This window comes from Hirsutella rhossiliensis, assembly GCF_020360975.1.
Source record: "Hirsutella rhossiliensis strain HR02 chromosome Unknown scaffold00002, whole genome shotgun sequence".
NCBI classification, from domain to species: Eukaryota; Fungi; Ascomycota; class Sordariomycetes; order Hypocreales; family Ophiocordycipitaceae; genus Hirsutella; species Hirsutella rhossiliensis.
This window is the reverse complement of record NW_025408668.1, coordinates 995,982-1,020,370: the sequence shown is the minus strand read 5'-3', so window position 1 is coordinate 1,020,370 and position 24,389 is coordinate 995,982. Positions and strand designations below refer to the sequence as shown.

The window sequence follows — 24,389 nt, the reverse complement described above, 5'->3', positions numbered from 1 at the left end:
TCAATGAAACATGACCTTGGCAAAGTATAACGATACTCTTCGGAGCACCTGTCGTACCCCTCCATCCCGTGTGTACCAGCCACGGCTATGGTCCTGAGTGAACAATCAGACCCGTAGCTAACATCGCTTGCAAGTCCATCTAAATGCAGCTCCGATTATGATCCATCACCGTGGTCCCAAGAAACGCCACAAAGAAATTGAACAAGGGCGACATATCTATATCACGATTCCGCGTCGCTGCCAGCCGCTCTTACCCTTCCACGCCCAAAAGAGGAGCACGCACGCCACCCAGACGGAGATGCCCTCTGCCCAAAAGGCGGCCGAGTAACATTGCACGCCGTAACAAAGGTTCTGATCGTCGGAACCCCCCCCTGTCTCTGGTGCGGATGGCGCCTTGGCCCCGGCCTGGTAAACTCCTGAGTAGACCAAGCCCCAGAACGTGGATCCCAGGGCAGGCAGCATGGCAATTATGCCAAAATTTGTGGCAAAGTTCTCGACGCCCCAGATGATGGCGACGATGAGCGGCGTCAGGCTAAAGACGGCGCCATAGCCTGCTCCGACAAGCCCCGAGACGACCCAGAAGCGCTCGGCATGGTTCTGGACGGCGCCCGAGGCGAGAAAGACGAGGCCCATGGACATGGTGGCAGCAAAGAAGAGCATGAAGACAACCCGCGAGACGGTGATGCGCCCCAGCGACGAAGGCTGGTAGTGGCCGCGATGGGGGCCAACCTGGACGTGCTGGGTCTCGGGTGCCGGGGCGACGAGATCGGTGAGAGTGCCGATGAGCAGGCGAGCAATGGTGCTGGTGACGCCGAAGATGGAGACGTGGGTGGCCACCGAGGTGGGCTGTGTCGAGAAACCCGTGGGCGGAGGCGTCAGCGTGCCGATGACAGTGCCGAGATTATTGACAAATGCCTCGCCCGGCCCAATCATGAGCAAAAAAGCCAGGGCAAAGGGCCACATGGTGTGGTCGGTGAGGAACCGGCGCGTCTCGGCGTTGAGAACCCAGTTCTTTTTCCACCTGGCGTCGTCGTCCTTGGACGGGTGAAGCAGCGCGTCGCTCTCAAGATCGGCGGTCGAACCAGCCGAGCCATAGCCCCTGTCTGCGCGACCGAGAAGGGCGCTCCCGTCGAGCAAGCCGCTCTGTTCGAGCTCGTCGATGGCTTCTTCGATGAGGTCCTGCTCGTCGACGACACGCAGGGTAAAGGTGGCGACGAGGCCGACGACGAAGAGCAGGATGGCGAGGAAGACGAAGAAGCGGAAGACATCGACGTCGCCTTTGGAGCCGTCGGGCCGGGTCTCGTGGAGGAAGCGGCTGCCGACCTGGCTGAGCCACATGCCGCTGAGGCCGAAGCCGGTGACGGGCATGGCGAGGGCAAGGCCGCGGTACTTGCCCTTGCCAAAGTTCTTTGCGCACGTCGAGACCGATGCAATGTACATGGCGCAGGTGGCGGAGCCGACGCAGACAAAGGCGAAGACCATGAGCGGGTAGGACCAGTCGTCGGCCTTACCATGAGGCTTGCCACGGACATTGTACTCGAAGTCGAGCTTGCGGTAGATGGCGGCGGCGAGGCCGTAGCCGATGGCGAAGAGGATGGAGGAGAGGAGGGTGAGCGGGGCGACGCCGCTGCGGTCGCAGACGTAGCCCATGGCGGAGATGGGCAGGTAGAGGGCCAGAGAGCCGCCGATGGCGACGCCGTTGACCTGGAACTGGGTGTAGTGGAGGCGGGACTGGAACTGGGGGGCGTAGAGCGAGAAGACGACGATGGAGCCGGCGCAGAGGGCGGCGATGGTGGCGGAAACGAGGGAGATGGTTCTGGTGGCGCCTTTGCCGCGGGACTGGTGCTCGAGGTCGGAGTCGTCATCGAGATCAGACAGGCTCATGGCGGGCGACGCTGGGCCCAAGGGCCGATGGTCGGCGGCGGGAGTCTGAGGCATCGTGGCTGCGATGGACTGGCTGGGGAGGAGGAGAAGCGGTCGTCAAGGCGTCGACATGTTCATATGAAGCTGCGCAAAGGCAGGGAGCTGGTGGCGGGACCAGACGAGGCAGATGGCGGAACCGAACAATGGAGGAGGGATGGGAGTTGAAACACGGCACAAGCACGCAAGCATCCTTGGGTTGGTAGGGACAGTGGGCGGCACACTGTATGGGCCAGTTACTGGCGTAAACTGCCGTTCGCTGCAGGAATGGATGTGCAGGGGCGCTAACCGTCCCGGTCTGCTCACGGCTAGTACAGTGCTGCCCGCACGGTGCTCTTCTCGCTGTCCGGTCAAGCACCGACCATCGTCTCGCCATCACGAGTCTTTCTCCTGACTTTGGTCTGCATGTGAGACTACAAAAGTATTCTCTACATTACCACGATTCGCCAGTTCGATCCTCTCGACCTGCAACAGCATCTTTCCACTCGACCACCCCACCTTGAGAATCCTCTCGGCCCGGGTCACCAGAGGACGCGAATCAAAGCGCAGTGCCGAGACAACGGCCACGTGCTCGCATCCTCCGTCGGTTCTGCCTCGCCGTTGGGCAGCAACGCAAAAGCACGCCTTTGCACGTGTGACCATGTGCGGGGGCGCCCTATCACGACGATGCCCGGCTTACTGGAACCTCCAATCACCCCGAAAGGCGACCGCGAAACACGACACTCCTCTCCCTCGCCATGGATGGATTCCACACCAAGTCGGCGACGGCAGCCCGGCCGCTTCGCATGTCGCCAACCACAAGTAGCTCCGCCGCCTGTCCCTCGCCCACGGTAGCCGACGCTGCCCCCAGACCCATGGCGGCCCGAGCCCGCGACGACACACACTCGAAGAGCAGCTCGGCGTCGTCTTGGCTTCCGGCTTGATACAGACCCACGCAGAGCGAGGCGAGCGCCAGCGGATCACAGCTGCCCCAGGGTGTGAAGGCGTTGCCCACGTTGTTGATGCCCACCACTGCGTCCAGCCCGTGGTCCCGGATCATGCGGCATATCGGCAGTGTTCCTCGCGGCTGGTCCGCCTTATCCCTGTCGGGGGCTGAAGCCATGTATATGTCGCTCGTGGGCAGACCGACAAACGTGACGGGGAGCTGGGCGTCCGTCACCTGCCTCGCCAGCCGTTGCCATTCGGCGTGTGAAAAGAGGCTGAGGTGAGTGGCGTGGCCAATCATGACTCTCTTGCTTGTCCTTGAGGGCCACGAGCTCTGCTTGAGTGTTTCGACGACATGCCATATCAAGGGCTCCTTTCCGGCATCCAGGTCATAGTCGAGATGGAAGTCGACGTGCTTGCCACTCTGCAATGCCGTCTGGACAGCCCACTCAATGTTTTGCCTCGACGCATCGTGATGACTCTCCACGTAAGGCGTTGTTCCCACCACGTCAACCTCTGCGCGCTGTATTGCTCCCTCCATTAAGCTCCTATTCTCGTCACCCTGCGGTCCCGAGAAGATTGGATCTTGCGCAAAGCAAACAATCTGGACGTGGCACCTCTCCCTCCACTCCTCCTTGAGCTGAACGGCGGCCTCGAGGCAAAGGTGGTGGACCGTGGCGTCTACTTCGACGAATGCGCGGATGGCCGTCACGCCATAATTGACAGACTCGTCAAGCAGCATCCGTCCGCGCTTCAGCAGGTCCGGCAGCGAGAACCTCGACTTGGCCTGCGCTGTGTTGGACAGCGCCTCCGCAAAGGTGCCGGCGCACGGGAGGAGATCTGCGTAATCGGGCGACAGGTGGATGAAGGCCTTGTCCAGATGGACGTGCGGGTGAGCGAGAGCAGGGAAGACGGCAGTACATTGCGCGGAATCCAGCGATGATGCTACATGGGGAGCAATGGACATGATCCGGGGCGGAGACGACGCCGAGAAGCTTATATCCCACAGCGAGTCGGCGGGCCGATTCGGGAGCCTGGCCCCGGTGATGCTCGCCATGGGTTCGACAGCTGCTGGAGATGGGTGTCTATTCGATGCTTGGAGTGAAGGTGATGACTGAATGTGTGGAAAGGTATCTGCAAGGTAGCCGAGGATGATGAATGGCGAGAAGCGTCATCGGTACGATAGCCGAGGATGATTAAGGTCGAGAACGCACTCGGCCCCCCCCCCCCGCACCGGCCGTGGAGTCTCGAGGTATGATCCAAATGCTACTCTTATGGGCATCTCGTTATAAAGACTAATTGCCGAGGTGAGGGCGTCACAGGTGACAGCAGTAGATGATGGAGTAAGGCATTGTACACAGAAGCAAGGATTCATCATGGTAGAAGCAGAACGTAACAGTAGCAACCGCTCGTCTCATCAAGCTGGCAGACACAGGATCCCCTCCCATCTCGTTGCCTAAAACCGCAAGAACGGGAGCCTGCAGAGCCAGATTAGCACCGACGGGCCGGCCTTGGGTCGTGTGCACTCACCATTTCCCCCGCAGCGTGATGACGGCCCACTCGTTACCCTGGGCATCCGTCTCCTTGTCCACCTTTGTCGAAAACGACACGCCGCTCATGATGCCGTCGCCAAACTTCTCGTTGAGCACCGCTTTATAGGCGTAGCCGTAGTTTTGCACAATCTCGTACAGCCGGTAGATGAGCGGGTCTTTGGGCGGCATGTCGACGGAGCGGCCCCGGTCCGGGAAGCCGCCCAGCGACGCCGCGAGCTCGGCCTCGGGCACCCGCAGTAGGCTGGCCAGCTTCTGCACGTCGGCGTCCGAGGCCTTGGCCTGCCCGTAGAAGAGGGCGGCGGTGGCCACCTCGCTCCGTCCAATGTGCTGCGCAATCTGCTCGAAGCTGAGGCCGCGCAACTGCTTTGCCCCGAAGAGCACCTGAGAGCTCTGGGGGAGCTGCGGGTGCTGGTTCGCCTGTGTCACCTGTCAGTTGTCGTGTCGACTCCGTCATGAGCGACCAGGTCGACAAACATGGAGAGTGACGAGAGACATGGCTGAGCTGTTCTTGCGTGCGACGTGATGAAGCGGGTAAGGATGGAGGACGCGAATATCCTGCGCTGGAGCTGGACCCTCGCTGCCTTTAAGTACTCGAGTTTGTTCTACTCGGCTCCGCTTGACCCGGACCTCGCAAGTCCAGGACGGCTCAATGTCAAGGTGGACAGAGTCGCAGTTGCATCATAATTACGTATTTGCCTGTTGAAAACACACCACCAACTTATCGTATAAAATACGTATAAAAGGCCTGATTAGAATGCCGTACACGTAAGATATTATGCACGTATTGACCGCGACAAACCTTGTTGTGGGAATCCACCTTCTTGCTTCTTGTCCTCAACTTCTGCAACAGCCCCCGTCACGCATCTCGTCCGTGGGCAAGGATAACCGTACTGGGCCTCGTCTTAAAACGGACTGCCGTGTTCCATGTGTCGAATCTGCCCCATTTGGCGCGTTTTGTGTCGTGAAGGGCACAATTTACGAGATCAGACGGCCGATATCTGGCCGCTGATCGCTAAAGAGACAGGAAGGGGAGCCGGAAAAGCCGATCAAGACAGCCACAAACGTCTCAATCCGAATTGAAGATTTTGCAGTAAACTAGACGTTGAAATCTCAGCTGGAATACAAAGTCCGAGACCATTCCCCAACCCTTCACTGGGACCAGCGACTAATATCTCTGTCCTCGCCATCCTCGAGCTGGATCCGCTTGTGGCACCCAAGACTAAATGCCTCTCCTGAACTCCCAGCCGTCCCTGTCTGCGTCTCTTCAGCTTCAAGCTGGCCTAACACTGCGGGCATCTGGCAGCATTTCTTCACTAGGACGCCCTTCTCTGTGGCCAACACCAGACAGTCTTGGTTGCCAAACGCCAAAAACCCTGCTCTGCTCCGAGGTCGACAGAATTCTTGTCCTCGATCCGATGCTGGATCAGGTCAGCGTACGGCGCGTCTTTGGGGTATCCTGCCCGGTCTCATTCGACCTCGAACCATTCAAACGTATGTTCTCACCAATCCGCCGCAAAGATGAGATGAGATGATCATGCCATGCCATGCCACTGCGGTAACGACTCATGGTTCGACCCGGCCAGGCTCTGGTTCCTCCGAATGGACGTGAAGACGCTGAACAAAGGTTTCGGTCAAAACATCGAATCCAAGCCCGGTTAACCAGCTGTTCGCCCCAGTACTCTTGGTCGCCTTGATTCTTGTTGACATTGACAGCGCCGACCCAATGGAGATCGTGAGTGTTGATCCTCTGGCAAAAGGATACGATGCATTCCCATTGACAATTCCAAGTCGACGGAATCAGGTCGGACAGGCGTTTCGTGCATCGAACGACAAGCCTTTCGCCTCTGTCTCTGAGAATCTCGATTCCGTGAACCGCCACGTCGTAAAATGCAGAGCCACTACTGTCAGAACCATGGAGCCCGTTATCTCTCCTAGAAATTTGTCAATCATGTAACTGGCGTTCCTATCTGACGAGAAAAAGTGGCTTGATGCCCAGAGCGCACGAGGATGAGCTGAAAAATGAAGCAAAGGTTCACATACGGGGGTTTGTAAGTCCGCACGACAAACAAATCGTCTTGTCGGAAAGGAAACCATATAACACCCAGCGGAGCGACGCTCATGGCTGATGGCCATACTTCTGGCATACTGGAGTTACTCTTGACGTCAATTTCGATTGCTTTCCCTACTCAGCTCCAGGAAATCACATGGCCCTGGTGAGCAACAAAGGCGGCCATCTCGTCCTGGACGAAACAGGACGAGACCTCCCCAGGAAAGGGACACACTTTTCCATTTTGAGTCCCAGGTGCCAGACCAGGTTTTCGCATAGGTCAGCCTCATGAGCGTTCGGCACGCAGCCTGTGTTTGGCCTCGGCGGTTTGGGCCCCGTGTTCGATAGGGAGGGTAATAATTAGTGGCTTACACAAACTTGAATTCCCCGATTCGCAAGCCCGGGTTCAGTCGAGCGGAATATCAACAAATCCCTTGTAACTACTTCAAGCCCTGTCCGTTGTCCCAACGTGATTGGAGGCAGGTCCAGAGGGCAAATTTGCCGCGTGCAAGTGCACAAATAGTCAACGATGAGGCAAGATGAAGGCGCCCGCCATACTAATTTGCCGTCTCCATAGATGGCATGAAGCGGCGTGCAGTCGTAGATAGCCACAAAACTATCGCTAAGTGGCACCTGGTGTGGCAGAGTATTCTTCCTCGGAACGCTCCTCCTCCATGCCAAGGTCGACCTTTTTGTGGCATCCCAAGCGATAAAAAGCCTTTCGAGTGGGCGATGCCCAGTGTCTCCGCAGAAAGCGTCGAGCTGCTTGCAAGAATAGCTCTCGAGCCGCAGTCTGGGGTTCAGACGCGGGAGCCTCCACCAGGCCGAGAAAAAACTGGCGGCAGAGGCTCGAGGAGACGCACGCGGCGTCCCAGGCTTGGTTCCAGCGCCGTTAGCCAAGGCGGCAGCTGAACACTTCGTCAATGCGCAGGGTCTCACCGATGAGGCAGACCACCTCGGGGGGAAGTCAGGCAAGCAAGCGAGGCCGGTCGAAGCTAGCTTCGTAGATACAATGCCTCCTATGAAGACAAGGAGGCAAGCAAGCTGTCGATGATTGCCTCTCTGGTTGCGACAGAACCGGTGCGAGGCTCCATTCCTGACCGACGAGGTGGTGAATCGACGTGATTCCTGTTATAAGCCTTGTGGATGATGGGTGAAGTCGTGGTCGCGATCAAAGTCGGCAAGAACGCTGAATCGCTAAGGGCTGCGCTTGGCGATGAGTTTTGGAGTTGAAAGTGACGATATGATGCACACAAGCAGAGGGACAAAGAAAGACAGAGGTGGAGAGGAGAAGAGAAAAATGGGGAGAGCGAAGACTTCTCAAGAGTTTTGCAGGTTCGGTTTCAACACTCGTTGCCATGTGGTGAGCGGTCATGAGACCTTGCCACGGCTGCTGCGGCATCGAAGACTTTAACCGCCAAAACGGACGCCGTGGCCCTCAAGCTGCGAGCGAAATCCTTGATTCAATCACTCCATGTCCTGCGCTGCCTCGCCGCCCCTAAGAGCCAGCGCAGCCTCCATGTCGGCCCACCATTGCTTGATGCCGGCGACATCGCACCAAGTCAGCTCCCAGGGATCCTCGAACCACCAGCGCACGCCTCCACGCCCGTCGCTCGCGTATTTTTTGAGGCTCCCGCCGTCGAAGCGGTGGTTCTTAACGCCCGTCAGCAGCACGGCGCTGCCCACGGCGGGTGCAAACTCGTCCGGGTCGAGGAAGACGGTCAGGTGGACCTGCTTGGTCGTCGACGGATCCACGATGCGCGCCGACCGCTGTTTGTACGGCGGCAGATGCGACGGCTCGACGGGAGACAGCGTGGCCACGACGACGAGCACGTTGCACGACCAGTTCTGCGCGTAGGGGAGGTGTGGGATGGAGCGGAGCGTCGTGAGCTTGAGCGGTGTCTGCGGGTCGTGCCAGTCCCGGGGGAGGGCGATGGGCAGCGTGGGCTTCTGCGCAGCAGGCCTGTGGGTTTGGACAGGACGAGATTTTGCAGGCTGCGGTGGCACTTTCTTGACGGGAAATGTGAGGGCCTCGAAGGTATCGAAGGCGTCTGCCAGGTCGGCATCCTCGGTCTCGTCGGCTTCTACGTCGCCCTGGCGAGGCTTCATCAACTTTACCAGCTTTGTCTCTCCAGGTGTTCCCGTATCCTCGCGCTCCGCATCTCCCGTGGGCTCACTGCCGTCTGGCGAGACGGCCTTTGAGGGGGCCTCGCTCCGATACAAGGCGGCAACCGTCTTGTTCCACCCAGTCGTTACCAGGTCTCGGAGCACGAGATAGGCCATGTTGCGTCCGTCTCGCCCCGCGTCAGACACGAGCTCGCCCGCCGCATTGCGCCATCGGAGCTCAAACTGCTGGACGCGCACGTAGCAGCCGACGGCCACTTCTCCCGTCTGCACGAAGCGGTGCAGCGCGCCGTCCAACAGCGCCTGGACGCAGAGCTCGCCGTCGCCGAGCAGGATGCGAATGGCCTGCCATCGACCTGTTTTTGTCACAGGGACGGCATCGATGCCCTCGACCAGAAAGACGGAGCCCGGGACGCAGAAGCGCGTCCTCACCATGTCCTCGATGACCGGGGTCAGCGCAAAGGGCTCGATGCCGGGGACGAATGTGATGGCGGTAGGTTCGAGGCCCGCCATCTCGACAAGCGTGCGCGATGCACCATGCTGCGCCTAATAACCGCGGGTGGATTGGGAGACTCGACCAGGTGCGGAGTGCAAGTGAGAGCAGACGCCAGTTGCACCCAGGTCCTGAGCTTGGACGAGGGCCCAAGGCAGGTATGCAGTTATAGGCCAGTGTTAACTAACCAGCAAGCAAGTTTGGCTAACCAGCAAACAAACCAAGTGGGGAAGTGTGGCTAGTCAAGGCGCAGCGCCAATATCGCACAATGCCTTGAGGAACGTAGTGACGAAAGGTTCTATAAAGGTTCTATAGACAACCAGGGCTATAACGATATTTTTTTATAAAGCGTTTTTATCGTAATAGCGAGAGAATCGTTATATCTAATTAATTACCTTCCTAGCTAAATTAGTATATAAAGATACTTATAGGCACTTTAATAATAGCTATAGTATATACCTAAAGATATAATAGTAGTAGTAGTAGTAGCTAGACACTAAAGGACGAGGGGGTCTAGGGAAGATAAAGGAAAAGAGAAAGCACTAAGTAGGGCAAGATAAAGGTAAAGAGTATTATAGAGTAGGTAGAGGCGTAGGCTTAGGCGCGGTCTATAGGAAGAAGGTTAATAATCTATATAGGGAAAAATAAAGAGAAGTATAAGCTTAGCCTATATAAGTATAGAGGCCGCTTATATATAGGCTTAGACTAGACTTTAGTCTAGGCTTATATAAGTTAAAGCCTTTATATTATACCCCTACCTAGCTTTAAAGAGGCGTAACTTTAAATAATACTTAATACTATACTTAAAGGGATAGAACCCTTACGCGGACTATATATACTTAGTCGCGGAAAAAGATATTAGTAAATAATATATAATACCCTCCTAAGTAAGCTTCTTAAATAAACTATATTATTAGTAAGGGTTATACTTTAAGAGCTAGACCTAAGAACTTATAGTTAAAGAGTAAAGGTATATAAAATAGTATATAGCTAGCTTTAATAAGCCTAGAGTATCCCGCCCCCTTTATAGTAATATATAGTAATAGCTCTTAATACTATAATATAAAGGATAGAATATAAATATATATAGCTTTACCTTTTTTTATATAAGGCTATATAAATACTCTTATTTACTATAGTTATATTATATTAATAGCTTTATTATATCTTAGCTACTCTTTTACTTACTATAAGTATATACTTTACTTATATAATAGCTACTTTAACGGGTAAGATCGTACCCCTATAGATATTAGCCCGTTAAAGGGATAAGACCCCTAGCACCCCCCCCCCTTCTTACCTACTTCGAAGTATACTTAAAGGCTTTATAAAGACCTTAATTATCTAATCGGGCATCTTCCTTAATTAGAGTTAATTTAAATTTTTGTTTTTCCCCTTTAAAGTAGAGGCCGCTAGTTGCGCGACTCTAGTAGAGACAAAGAGGCATAGAGTAAAGAAATCTCTAAGACTTATATCTATAACCTAAGGCCCTTAGAGCTATATATAGGACCGATAATTAGATAATTACGTAGTTAATTGCTCTGCTAATCCTTAGCTACGTGCTACGCGTGCTTTAGGTATATGCCCTCGTCCCCGTTAAAACTAGTCTCTAGGGCGTAAACTCGTTATTCCGTTCTATTTATATAGCGATAAGTAGCTTTATAAAGCTAAGAATACCTAGAGGACGATAGTACTATTTAGAAAAAATAAAATCTAGGGATTTAATAATTAAAGTAGTAACTACCTTAATAGCTAGAGTTAGGGACCTAATAAGGCGATAGACTTACCGGGAAATAAATAATTAGATAATACCTTCGCTAGTAGTAAAAGAAAAGCAATAAGCTAATACTAAAAAGCCCCGAGCTCCTATTATCGGCCCTACGACCCCTAATACTAGCGACTCGGTTAAGAAACTACGATACTTATATAATGCTTTAAAAGATATAAATAACGACGATAGCGTAATCTAGACTATTCTAGAACCCTACTAAGACCTCTTATTTATATACGCACTAATAATGCTAATATAGGTACTAACGAGGGACACCCTAATAACTTTAACCTTAGCTCTCCTTTACGCGGTAGCTTATAGAGAACGCTTACCTCCCGCTAATAGATAAGAAAGTAAGTAATAAGATAGTTATAATAAGATATCCTTTAACTCTAAAAACTCTAACTCTAAATTTTATAACCTCGTAATCTATAGGCATACTATGTCTAGAAACGCTAGCCGTTAAGAGGGATTATCTAATCTTACTACTAGCGATATAAAGAAAATTAAGGTAGATATTAATAAGATTACTAATAGACTTAAAGATATACTTACTAAAAGCTAAGATAACCTTATAGGAAGACTCCACTAACTATAACTCCTACCTATTAGTAAATTTAACGGTAAAAACGTAACTAAATTCCTTAAGAAGTTCGAATAAGAGATACGCGTTAACCGTATCTACGATAAGGATAAAATAAACTAGCTTAAAGTCTATATCTCCTCTATATAAGCCCCTACTATTAAAATTCTTATAGACGGACTTACCTAGGAAGAAGTAAAGAAGAGACTCCTTTAATACTACTATATATATAATATTAAATAACTAGAAACTACTAACGACCGCTTAGACTATTATAATACTAAAAAGCCTAAGACTATTATAGAAGTTATAAAATAGCTTAGTCTCTACTTATACCTATAGCGTAAGGCATAACCTAATAGCTAGGAAGAATCTATAGTCTAGTTATACTTTATCTACTATATAATACCGAAGGAGCTTATTATTAACGTTATAAAGAGAAATAGGAAGATATTTAAAGTTATCTTAAAACTCCTATATAAAAGCCTTGTCTATATAATTAATAACTACTTAGCACCTCGCTAGGACGTTAAGCGACGAGATATAGTATCTAAAGTCTATAATTAAAAGCTTAAGAACCTAAAGAAAGACTAGCTCTTTAGGGAAATTAATAAAGTAATAAAGGAAGCTAAATCCGACGAGGGCGAAGAAAAACTTCCTAAAGAGTTAAAGAAAATAGATAAGAAACCTAGATAGCCCGTAAAGGAGATCTTAGACTTAATAAAAGCCTTTAAAGATATAAAGATTAACCTTACTCGCTAGTAAGAGTAGATATTTAACTAGCTTAATAGGGAATAGAAACGCGTTAGTAGTAGAGGCTACTCTTTAAGTTATAGATAAGGAGGTAGCATAAATACTATCGGATTTTACTACCTATCTAATTAATATATATAGTTTTAGGTTAATACTTTTAACCGGCCTAGGAGATACTTCTATTACGGTAAAGAAAGATACTACCCTAATAAGTATAAGGTATACTCTTAGGACTATAAGATCGGATTTATAATATACGAAGTAGTAAATAGGACTCTTTACCTTAGAAGAAAAGATAATAAAAGCGTAATTCCCTTAGTACTTACTAATAAGTTTTCTTAAATAAGTATATATATTTAAAGGCTTATTATATACTAGGTAGATATATAGCTAGACTCCTTTATATTACTACTTATAAAATAGGTTAAAGCTATAGTTATATTATCTTACCTAAATTAGGCTACTAGTAAAAGAGAATCTAGTTTCCTAGACTAGTTCTAAAGATATAGAAGCCTATATAAGTAGAAGCTAAGGAATCTAGAAGTAAGCGATATAAGAAAAGAAGTAGGAAGGATATTAGTTATTATAATTACGGATAATATATAATAAAGCGATATATATAATTAAATAATCTATATAACTACGATAGGGATTAATACTTATAAGGGGAAAAGATAAAGAGTTAAAGAGGATATAGAGGAAATCGAGATAACGAGAATAGTAAAAACTAGCTTAAAGATTATCCCTATATACTATAAATATAGAGTAGATCTAGATAAAAAGTTCGATAGACTTACGGATAAAATCGTCGGAGAAATTATATATAAAAGAATCCCGATCCCTTTAAATTACTTAATCGACTTTATTCCTTAACTAGGCGAGAGACTTAGTATAAGATACATAGATATAGCCTAAGGTATAGAAAACACTAAATTCTAGACCCTAGAGAAAGTAGAGAGTAATATAAGACCCTATAGAGCTACGATAACGGTTATAAAAGCAGCTAAAGATAATATAGAGAGTAGTTTACTCCTCCTTAAATATCTATAAGGAAAACTCGCGGTAGCTTTAGTATAAGTTAAAGAATAAAACGAAGAATACTAGGTCGAACCGATTAAGCTTACTTACCCTACTTATAAAGAATCAGATTATAAGTGCCTTAAAGTCTAATAAGCACTAAAGGAAGTTAGGTTTATAACTAATACGATTAGTATAACGTAACTAGCTTAAGGACTATTTAATTAATAAACTCTAGAGGTAATATGACTAAAAAAAGACGAATTTATTATATAGGAAGTAGTACTCTCGATAAGATACTAAGAGATAACTCTAAAGGACCTTATAGCGATTCCTATAATACGTATAAATACGGTCCTTATACCTTTCCGCTCGCTTAAGTATATATAAGACCTACCCTATATTTAAGTATAGCTTAGTAGCTAGAAAGCTAAAGTTCTAAGCGCCTTAATTAATACTAGGTCTAAAGGAAACCTTATTACTAAAAGATATATAAACGTATATAGGCTTAAAATCCTACTAATAAGAGTATTAATAATAGCGTATACCGGGTCCCCTATAGATATAGTTAGGGAGGTAGAGACTAATCTCTATCTAGGCACGGCTTAGATACTAATCTATCTTTATATTACGCTAAACGGAGTCTTAGTCCCCTTTATCCTAGGTATACTATTTATTAAAGCCGCGTATATATTATTTAATTATTCCCTAAGGAACGGCGATATATAGGTTAAATATTAGATCGGTACTATCTAGGTAGTTACGCTAGCGGTAGGAGCTATTAAATAGGAGCTTCCGGACGAGGTCGATATAGTAAAATCCTTTTAGACTACGACCTTAATAGTTAATAAAGATATATACGAAAGACTAAAGCTCGAGGAGACTATATAGGAAATAGCTACCTAGCTCCTAAGAAATTTTTTTTAGGCTTTAGTAATAGAAGTTAAAGAAGATAACCTAGGAGCTACCTAATAATTATAGAGAGAACCCCTTATAGACACCTTAATAGCCGAGATTCTCTTACCGGGAGGCAAGATCCTTAGTTATAAAGGGGGCGCTAACTAAGTCCTTAACCTAGCCTACGCTAGCGTAAACGAGCCCTTAATAGCACTAGTATAATAGCAATTAATTATAGACGAAGGAGATAAGGCGATTCTAGCTATCGGATCTAAGATAGTAAAAGAGATTATTAAAGTTATAGTTATAGAGGCTATAGGAGAATTTAAGAAAAATATTATTAGAGCTAGAAAGAAGTTTAGAAAGATCTAGAAGGTTAAAGTTAAGATACGGAGGAAACGACCTATTAAATTATATAATCTAAGAGTTAATACTCTCTTTAAAAGAAAAGTAAATAAGATTAACCCTATTAACGATACTCTATTAGATAGCTCGACGCTAGAAAGGGACCCTAACTAAAAGAAGACTAAATAGAATACTATTAAAGATAAGATATAGCCTAGACCCTACCTAGAATACTTAATAGGAAAATTCTTAAGTATACGGAAAGGAAAGCGGCTAATATAAGAAAGACTTAAAGTAATTTATAAATAATTTAAGGGCTTTCTTATAGAAGTAGAAATCCGGATCTTCGATAGTATTCTATTTAATAGGGAAGCAGCGTTATCCTAGGACTTTATAGAAAGAGGCAAAGTCGACCTAGCTATAGCCCCCCTATAGGTTATTAAGATAATAAAATATAAGGCATAGTAAGTAGCTTTAATCCTAATCCTAAAAGCGATAAAGTAGAAAGTTATCGATATCCTTAAAATTAAACTAGAAATAGGAGTCCTTAAAGAAAGGCACGGGCCTTATAGGAACCCTTTTTTTTTAGTAGTAAAGAAAGATAGAGGACTATGCCTAATTAATTCCGCTATATATATAAATGCTATTATAATAAGAGATATAAACCTACCGCTAAATATAGATAAGTATAGCGACTACTTCTTAATATATAAGATCCTTTCCCTCTTAGACCTTTTTTTAGGCTATAATTAGATCCCTCTTAATATTAGAAGCCGTAACTTAACGATATTCGCAATACCTATTAGCCTCTTATATATATATATACTCCCTTAAGGGGCTATAAGCTTAGTCGGCTAATTTATAAGGATAATATAAAGAATCCTATAAGACCTTATACCGAATATCTATAGGAATTTCCTCGATAATATAGGTATTAAGGGGCCCGATATAACGTATAATAATAAAGAGGTAGCGCTAGGAGTAAGGAGATTTATCTTTAAATACCTTATTAACCTCGATAAAGTCCTAGTTAACGTCGAACTCTTTAGTTATACGATTATAAGGGCTAAATCGAAATTCTACTAGTAAGCAACCGAAGTTATTAGTTATATCTATAGAATAAATAAAAGGTGCCTCGTAGAAGCTAAAGTTATTAAAATTAAGGAATAAATAAGATGCCTTAATATAACGTATATTAGAGCTTTCCTTAGTATCGTAGGATACTATCGAATCTAGATTAGATAGTTCGCTATCTTAGTAAAACCCCTTATAGACCTACTAAAGAAAGAAGTCTATTAGGAATAGGGAGACGAATAAGCAAAAGCGATAGCTACCCTTAAGGAAGCTATTACTAATTTAGTCTTTCTAGTATCCCTCGACGTCGGCCTAGGAAGAGGAGATATTATTTTAATATATAATGCTAGTTTGCTCGGCTAGGGGGCAGTCCTAATATAAATCGTCGATAGAAAGAGGCGCCTTATAAGGTTTAAAAGTAGAACGTAGTTACTAGTAAAAGCTAAATATAATGCGATAAAGAGGGAGTATAGGGCTATATTAAGTGCGCTTAGGAGACTAAGAATGCACCTATATAGCGTATATTTTATCTTAGAAACTAATATATAGGTCTTAGTCGATTAACTAAAAGGTGCCCTTAAAGACGTCCCTAGAGCTATAGTAACTCGCTAGATAAGCTATATTTTCCTCTTTAACTTTACTATACGATACGTCGAAGGTAAGAAGAATAGCGTAGCCGACGGACTCTTAAGAAAGCCTAAAGGACCTTCTAATATATTAAATAGGGAAATAGAAAGCGATATTAAAGAATTTATAGACTTCTACTTAAACGTAGTATAAGGGACTAAGCTATAAGGGGACTACTTAAAGGAATCGAGGATAATTACGGACTTCCTTTAAACGTTAAAATAGCCGGAGGGCCTTTCTAAATAAGACTATAGGAAGCTACGTTTAAAGAGTCTAAATTTCTACGTTAAAGATTAAAAGCTTTAGCGACTCCCTAGGAAGGAAGAAAGGGGACCTATACTAGTTATAGACGACCTAAAAGAATAGAAAAGGATTATCGTAAAGTACTACGCGTAAATAGAATATAAAGGACGATAAGTTATATATACGTTTATAAAGAATAGGTATTAGTAGGCTAGCCTTTAAAACGATATTTATAGCGTAATCTCTTCCTATAAAGAATGCTAATACTTTACGACTAAGAGACCCTAGGAAGTTATAACCGCGACTACGCCTAGCTACCTTATAAGTAAGATTTACTTTAATAGCTAGTATATACTATCTAATTATAGGTATTTATACTTTATAGAAGTATAAGACGACCTTACTAAATAAGTAAAAGTAACCCTAGTTAAGGAAATTACTATAGGAGCTATAACTAAATTTATACTCTCTATTATTTATAGGTATAGCGTAATACTATACGCTATAATCGATAGAGGGCCCGAAATAAAAAAAGACTTTAAGTATATCCTAGAGGATATAGGCGTTAAAGTTATTTAAACTTTAGTATATAATCTAAAGGCGAACATAGTAGTAGAATAAGGGTACTAAAGGTTAATAATAGTATTTATAAAAATAGTAGAGAAAAAGGGTAAGTAGATTAGATACCTTAACTAAGTAATCCTTATAGACTAAATAGTAGTTAAAGAGTCTTATGAAATATTAGCTTTCTACTTACTATATAGATAGGAACCGGTACTACCTCTTAAGGTAGAATACCTAACTTAGCGACTAATTAACTAAGATAAAGTAAAGATAAGAGAAGAATTATTTAAAGTATAAGTACGAGTTTTAAAAAGGAAAGAAAAAGATATAAAAGAAGCTAAGAAAAGAGTAATAAGATATCGGAATTAATTAGTAAAGAGGATAGATAAAGCTAATAAGTATACGATAAGGAAAGAAAGCCTATAACCTAGAGACCTTATCTTACTATTCGACGTAAGACGATTAAATAATCTAGGGAGGTAAGCTAAGTATTAGATAAGGTAGAACGGCCCCTTTTAAGTAGTATCGCGCTTAGAGTAGTCTAGGGCGTATAGGATTAAGACTTTAGATAGAATCGTACTTAATAAGATAATCCTAGGAGAGTATCTAAAGAAGTTTAAAAAGGATAAGGAAGGTTAGTAGTGCTCTACTAAGGACGACTAGTTGCTCTAGAATAAGATTACTCTTAATAAGAGGAGGAAGGAAGAAATAATAAACGAAGTAAATAATTTACTACTCCTACTAAGTAGAGAAGCCTTAGATTAGATAGTATTATAGTTATAATAACTCCTTAATAAACCTTAGAAGGATTAAAGCTAAGAAGAGAAAGAAGAGCGACTACGGATATCTAAGAAAGGCCTAAGGTATACGATTAAGGTTTAGCTACTATAACTTAGTAAAGTAAAAAAGGATCTCTATATAGGAGCCCTAAGGACGCTAATCTAACGAGAAAAAGAGGAGGTAAAAAGGAGCTAGGAAGGAAAAGGCAGTAAAGATAAAAATCTACGACTATCGTAAGAAGTATACTAGAACCTAACTAGTAACCTAGGCACCGTCTAACTATCTAATCGAAGGACGACTATAGTAGCCGAGATATTTATAAGCGCCCTACTTACTACCTTACTATTTTAAATTTTCTACTTAAAGCTCTTTAAGTAGATAAAGATAATATTTCCTACCCTTCCTTAATAATAACTTACCCTTTACTACCTTAAAGAAGACGAATAGAGATATAATTAAATAATAAAGTAAGAAAACGAATATTCTTACTACCTACCTCCCTTAAGAATAGGATTTTTTACTTTATAGATAGGGACGTCTATTTTTTATTATAAAGGGGGAGGCCTACCGCAGCGAAAATAAACGCGCTTATAAGATAAATTTTAATGTATTTTCGACTTACTAAATTAAACGCGTATAACCTTAAGAGAAAAACTTTTACTACTAAAGATAGCGACTAAATAAGGCTACCTACTCCTAGTAAACCTACTATAGACTACTATAAAGCGAACTTAAAGACTATCTAATTATTACTTAAGAGAGAGCTCGTTGAACCTATATAATCTCTTTCTAAGTAAAATAGGCGTAAGGTTAATTTCCTCTCCTTCCTTTAAATCCTTAGTAGGACTAAAGGGATTAAGGATATTATAAAAAAGATAAGGGGCGGTCTTATTACTAATATACTCGTTGTAAAATTTATTAGTCTTAAGGTTAGTACGGAAATTATAACTATATATACGGTTAGCGAATCTATTAAGGTCGTAAGTAGCCCTATAATATCTAAGGAAGTACCGCTATTTATAAACGGGCGCCTTAGTCGAATCCTAGACATAGTTAGCGTAAGAACTACCGGCAGTGCCTAAAAGAGAGATATACTTATAAAAAGGAAATATAACGTGCTCGTAAGCGGAAGTTATAGTTATTTAATAAGTTCGAATATACCCTTAATAAAGGCGAGGATTATAAGTTCTATATAAAGTAATTAAGACTACTTAAGAGTATTCTTACTACCTTAAACTAAGCTAAGAAAAGAAGTATCCGCGTAAATAAGCGATTTCTATAGGGATATAGGTTACTAGCCGATGTTTATAATAAAGGGCATAGAAGACGATTTAATTATACTAACCTAGCGTGCTCTCGAGAAAGTAAGAGAGAGGAGAGCAACCGCGCGCTTTAATCCTAATAATATCGGGAGCTTCTAACAGAACCTATAACCGAAAGGCAATTTCTATATAAATTAAAAACCCTTAGTAACCGATATTATTTCTACTACGGACCTAGGTCTCGAAGTAACTATAGATCTATAGAAGAAGACGGTTAGAACGAGCTAAGCGAGATTAGATAAGTTAGATAGTCGTTACTCGAAAGTACTCTATATAAAGAGGAAAGACCTCGGTGCGATAATTTTAAGTAAGAAGAGTAGTAGTAACGAGAGAAGGTCGTAGAAGAGTAGTTAAAGAGAGGTTAACGATATCTAGTAGCTCTTTAGTTTCGAGCTTAGCGGTCTTACGAGATATAATAAGGAAGAAGAGGTAGTCGTAAAAGGAGAAGATAAGAGGTAGCGGTCTAGAGAAATAAAGAAGATAGAGGAGAGAAAAGGAAGAAGAGGAATAGAAAGAGTAAAGAGGAGAAGAAAAGGGCAGAGATTAGATAGCTTACTAATCGATAACTAGTAGAAGAAGCTATTTAAGCGTAACCCTTAAACACGCCTAAGACCTTACTACTATAGAGGCCGGCTAAAGTAACTAATAACTACGCGCTTTAATAACTATTTATTCCTCTCGCTATACCCTCCTTCTTCCTTCCTTCTTTTTCTTTTTATATATATATATATATATATATATACTCCGTACACTTCCCTACTTATAACGATCCCTTTTATTAATATAACTCTTATATATATATATAATACCCTCTTAGCCTCTTAGCGTTATAACTTAGAACTACTTACCCTAACTATTTAATCTTATCTTCTCCCTCTCTTTTACTTACTTTACCCTTTCCTAAGATATAGCGGCGAACCTAAATAATATCCTAGGCCTAGCTATAGACCTCCCTAAGAATACCGCTATCTTCTTTAGCGTACTACTATTTAGGAGTAGGAGCTCTATTTTGCTTACTTACTATAGCGAAGTTAAAGTAGAAGGCGGCGAAGGGCGCTTCTACGCCGAAGATAAGGAAAAGTTTATAGACTAAGACCGATAAAACGTTTATAGGTAAAAGTAACCTCCTTAGTACGTCTATAGAGATTATTAGCACCTAATACTAACGGGCCTTATTAGACGGCGGGATATTACCTTTAAAGACGCTCGGATAATATATAAGGGCGTTAAAAAGATAAACGGATTTACTAGGAATAGGGCCCGCTAGGAAGAGTATATCGTCGACGTATATAACTTTCTCTATAAAGCTATCGATAAACGATAGGCTACGAGCTTCGGCCTTAGCGCGATAATTAAGATCTTAATAAGAGGTATCGAGAACGTAGTATACCCCTTACCTTACCTACTATCGGTTTATACCGACTACTAAAGGGAACCTATCGAAGATACGGAAGATAGATATATAAAGTACTATAAATGCCTAAACGATAGGGAGTATCTAATTAAGTTTACCGCTCCTACCTTTAACCTTAGTCGCTTCGCGTATAAATAAAGGTATATAACTAAAGTTATTAACTTTTTAGTAGGACTAAATAAAGGGGGACTCTACTAAGGAGCGTTCCTCTAAGACTATAAGGAAGGAAACTTAGTCGTTTTCGATACTTTAAAAGAGGGACGGCACGCTAGACTCTATACGTTCCTATAAGTATAGCGGTAGTTTCTTTATATCCTCTAAGTCCCTTATAACTTTACCTATACGCTAGTCCCTTATACCGCTTAGTAGGAAGGGTAGGAATATAGCTACTTAGCCTTAATAATAATCTAATACTAAGTTAGAGGTATAGTCCGGCTATGCCTTAAGATAATTAAGTAGCGATGCCTAAAGGTTAAAGTAATTCTAAAGTAAAGGTATAGGGTAATATAAGAAGCCCCGTAAATAGATAAAATCTTATACTAAGACTAGTATTTCTTTAAGCTAAATAAGAAGATAAGTATAAAAGGCTATATCGATAGGCTAATATATAGAATCTAAGCTATTACGGCGAACGAACTTAATTATATATAAGCGATATTATAGGGTAGCGGAGTTTCCTAGTAGTTTAATAGCGGGGTTAGACGACTATAAAGGATACTATTTAATTAAGGTTTAATAACTTTTAGTAGAGTCTTTTCTACGAGGATTCTTAGGTATAAACGGATTTACCGATATAACTATATTATTCTAGGAGATTAAGAAGAATAAGACCTTTAAGAGGTCCCGGAGGTAGTTAACCTTTAAGATAGGCCTAGCGGATAGAAACTACCGCTTTAAAGAGATATAGAACTAGCTTATATAGTAAGGAGAGCGAGAAAAAAGCTAACTACGCTAGCTACCTTTATAGAGTAACCTAACCCGATCGCTTAAGCTATACGCGGTTTCTTTATAAGACTCCTCCCTAAAAAGACCCCTAACTATTTAATCGCGCCGACGGGGATCGAGAATAGGCCTAGACCTTCGTTACCTTAAGCGTTAACTAAATTAAGCTCCTTATCTAAACTAAGTAGCTTTTCCCTAAGTAACCTTAAGATAGGATCCCTACCCTAGAATCTATAAAGGAGAGAGCTAAGCGCCCTTACTAGTCCCCTTATCTATATAGAAACGACGCCTTTATTTTCCCCCTTAGATATATAGCTAATTAGGCCTACTCCTCGCCCGCTATTAACGATCCCTTTAAACGTATAGAGGAGCGAAAGACTTATAACCGTACCCCCGCCGATAGCCCGATAAGAAGCTAGTAGGGAAGAAAGGTAGATAGCACGGCTACTAACTCGCCCTAGGACTCCGAAATTACTAGGCGCTTAATTAATTACCCTAAGGCTAAAGACTCTAGTAACGCCTACGGCGCGCCCTATTACTCCCTAAAAACGAAGTATAGTAATAGCCTCTCTAGCTATAGTCCTTATAAGGTTTATACCGGGCTTTAAACCCTCCTAGGTTAAAGGAGTTAAAAACCTAGGAATATATTAGAACTACCGCTAAGATATTAACGACTATAATTCTATATATTTATATAGGACTACTAGTAACGTAATAACGACTAGTCTATAAGACTCTATAGCTTATTTAATCTAGCTATACCTAAAGCTATAGACTAGTAAAGATACTAACTACTTCGTTTCCCTAACGCCCTTAGGAATAATAAGCGCGAATACTTAGGAGCGTATATAAGGGGTAGTAGATAATTATCTAAAAAAGGAAGTATATAAGTAAAGATAGGAAAGAGCTAAATAAGTAGCTCGTAGGTAAAGGGAGGAATAAATAACGCGAAGGGAAGGGATTATAGTAAAGGAGAAAAGTTCTATCGATAGTTTATTTACTTACTTACGTGCTTAGGAAGAGAGCCTTACCCGTTATTATCGCGCCCTTTCCGTTAGTATCTTAGGTCGGAAAGTTACTAAGGAGGAGTTTAATAGGTAAGATCGCACCCCTATAAACATTAGCCCGTTAAAGGGATAAGACCCCTAGCGCCCCCCCCCCTTCTTACCTACTTCGAAGTATACTTAAAGGCTTTATAAAGACCTTAATTATTTAATTAAGTATCTTCCTTAATTAGAGTTAATTTAAATTTTTATTTTTCCCCTTTAAAGTAAAGGCCGCTAGTTACGCGACTTTAGTAGAGATAAAGAAGCATAGAGTAAAGAAATCTCTAAGACTTATATCTATAACCTAAGGCCCTTAGAGTTATATATAGGACCGATAATTAGATAATTACGTAGTTAATTACTTTACTAATCCTTAGCTACGTACTATACGTGCTTTAGGTATATGCCCTCGTCCCTATTAAACTACTCTTATATATAAAAAAATACTTATATAACCCTTATAGTATAGTAGTTATATACCTAGGAAGTCTACTAGCTATAATGCTAGAGTTAGTTTAAATCTAGCTAGGGGCACGATTAATTTTTAGTCGGACTAGTAAACTATACTAACCTACTTATTAATTAGTTAATTAGCGCTTCTAAAAGCCCTTATAAATATACTAGCAGTCTAGCCCTACTATAAGTAGGCCGGCCCGGACCTCGCTTACCTAGACCTAGCGACGAATTTATTAGGACCTCCCCCTAACCCTAGTCTAGGCCCCCTAACTAGGAAAATAAAAACCTAGGGCCGATACTAGTAACTTAATAAGTACGGCGCGAAGCTAGTATTATCGCGAAGCGTAGCTTAATTTCGTAGTTCTCGGAGATATCCCTTAATAAGAGGGACTAAGGAAGCTAAAAACACCTAGTATAGAAGAAGGAAGAAAGAGCTAAAAAGAGGTATAGAAAGGAGGGTAGGGGTATAAGGGGAAGTATAAGTAGCGATAGCTTCTTATAGAGGTAGCGAGAGATAAGATAGATATACCGGTAACGGCTAGAAAGGAGGGGAAAAACTAGTAAAAAGCTTAGTAGTTAAAAGGATATTAATAGCTTCTTTAAGTAGGATCTTCTTTATTAATTAAGATGCTAGGTAGGTATAAAGAGAGGCGTTAGATAAAAGAAAGAAGGATAATTAAGGTAATATAATAATTACTCCCCTACTTTTATTACTGCCCCTATAAGAATTAAATATCTCTATACTACCTATCCGACCCCTTACTTTTAATTTTACCTTTATATATTTTATATATACTTCTTATATCTCTCTTTATAAGAGTTATAAGCCTAAGAGGAATAGAATTCCTATACTTTCCGGCTACTATAAAAGGTACCTTTCTTATATCCTTTTACCCCTCTTACTAAAAAAGCCGATTTTTAACTAACTTTTCTACCCTTCCCTTATAATAATAATAAAAAATAACTCTACCGCCCCTATAGTTTATAAGACGATTCTTATAGAGCCCTAAGATTAAAATAAGTAGGTAAAGGAGCTATAGGCTCGTATAAATAGAACTATTTATAATTTAGTCTTCTTTAATAAGTAGGACCCTCTTAAGCCCTCTCTTTATCCTAAGGCAACGGAATTTATAGAGGGAGCTTCCCTCTTCTCTAAGCTAACCTCTATATAATAAAGAGCTTTTTCTACTACCTTAGGTAACTACGAGAGTTATTAAAAAGAATACCTCTATAAAATAAAGCTACTAACTATTACTTATATAGTAATAATAGAATCTATTAGTACTATAAAGCTAATCTCTTTTTAAGAGGAAGAGACTCCTAAGTAGTAGCTTTTAAAGCTCGAGACCTTAATAGCTCCCTTAAAGGGATATATAACTAACCGTATTAGGAAGACCTATATAGCCTACCTAGGAGCCTTTTCTACTAGGAATCTACTAGCTTCTTCGTAGCTAGCTAAGTAAGAAGAGATCCTTAAGGAAGCTAACTAATACT

General features: G+C 43.1%; 4 protein-coding genes across 4 annotated transcripts; all 4 read right to left on the bottom strand.

The window, feature by feature from the left end:
- Positions 1–216: 216 nt before the first annotated feature.
- Positions 217–1,938, bottom strand: HRG_01652 (major facilitator superfamily domain-containing protein; the record flags this gene model as incomplete). Its single annotated transcript, XM_044860123.1, has 1 exon — positions 217–1,938. One exon carries the CDS (start codon positions 1,936–1,938, stop codon positions 217–219), a length of 1,722 nt encoding a protein of 573 aa, XP_044723756.1.
- A 673-nt stretch (positions 1,939–2,611) lies between these two features.
- HRG_01651 (zinc metallopeptidase) lies at positions 2,612–3,586 on the bottom strand (the record flags this gene model as incomplete). The annotated part of the gene is made up of 1 exon (XM_044860122.1): positions 2,612–3,586. The coding sequence occupies one exon, from the start codon at positions 3,584–3,586 to the stop codon at positions 2,612–2,614; it is 975 nt and encodes a 324-aa protein (XP_044723755.1).
- A 714-nt stretch (positions 3,587–4,300) lies between these two features.
- Positions 4,301–4,892, bottom strand: HRG_01650 (helix-turn-helix domain-containing protein; the record flags this gene model as incomplete). The annotated part of the gene is made up of 3 exons (XM_044860121.1): positions 4,301–4,322; positions 4,375–4,814; positions 4,872–4,892. The coding sequence occupies 3 exons, from the start codon at positions 4,890–4,892 to the stop codon at positions 4,301–4,303; spliced, it is 483 nt and encodes a 160-aa protein (XP_044723754.1).
- A 3,019-nt stretch (positions 4,893–7,911) lies between these two features.
- On the bottom strand, positions 7,912–9,081 carry HRG_01649 (Cyclin-like F-box; the record flags this gene model as incomplete). The annotated part of the gene is made up of 1 exon (XM_044860120.1): positions 7,912–9,081. The coding sequence occupies one exon, from the start codon at positions 9,079–9,081 to the stop codon at positions 7,912–7,914; it is 1,170 nt and encodes a 389-aa protein (XP_044723753.1).
- Between the last annotated feature and the right edge of the window lie 15,308 nt (positions 9,082–24,389).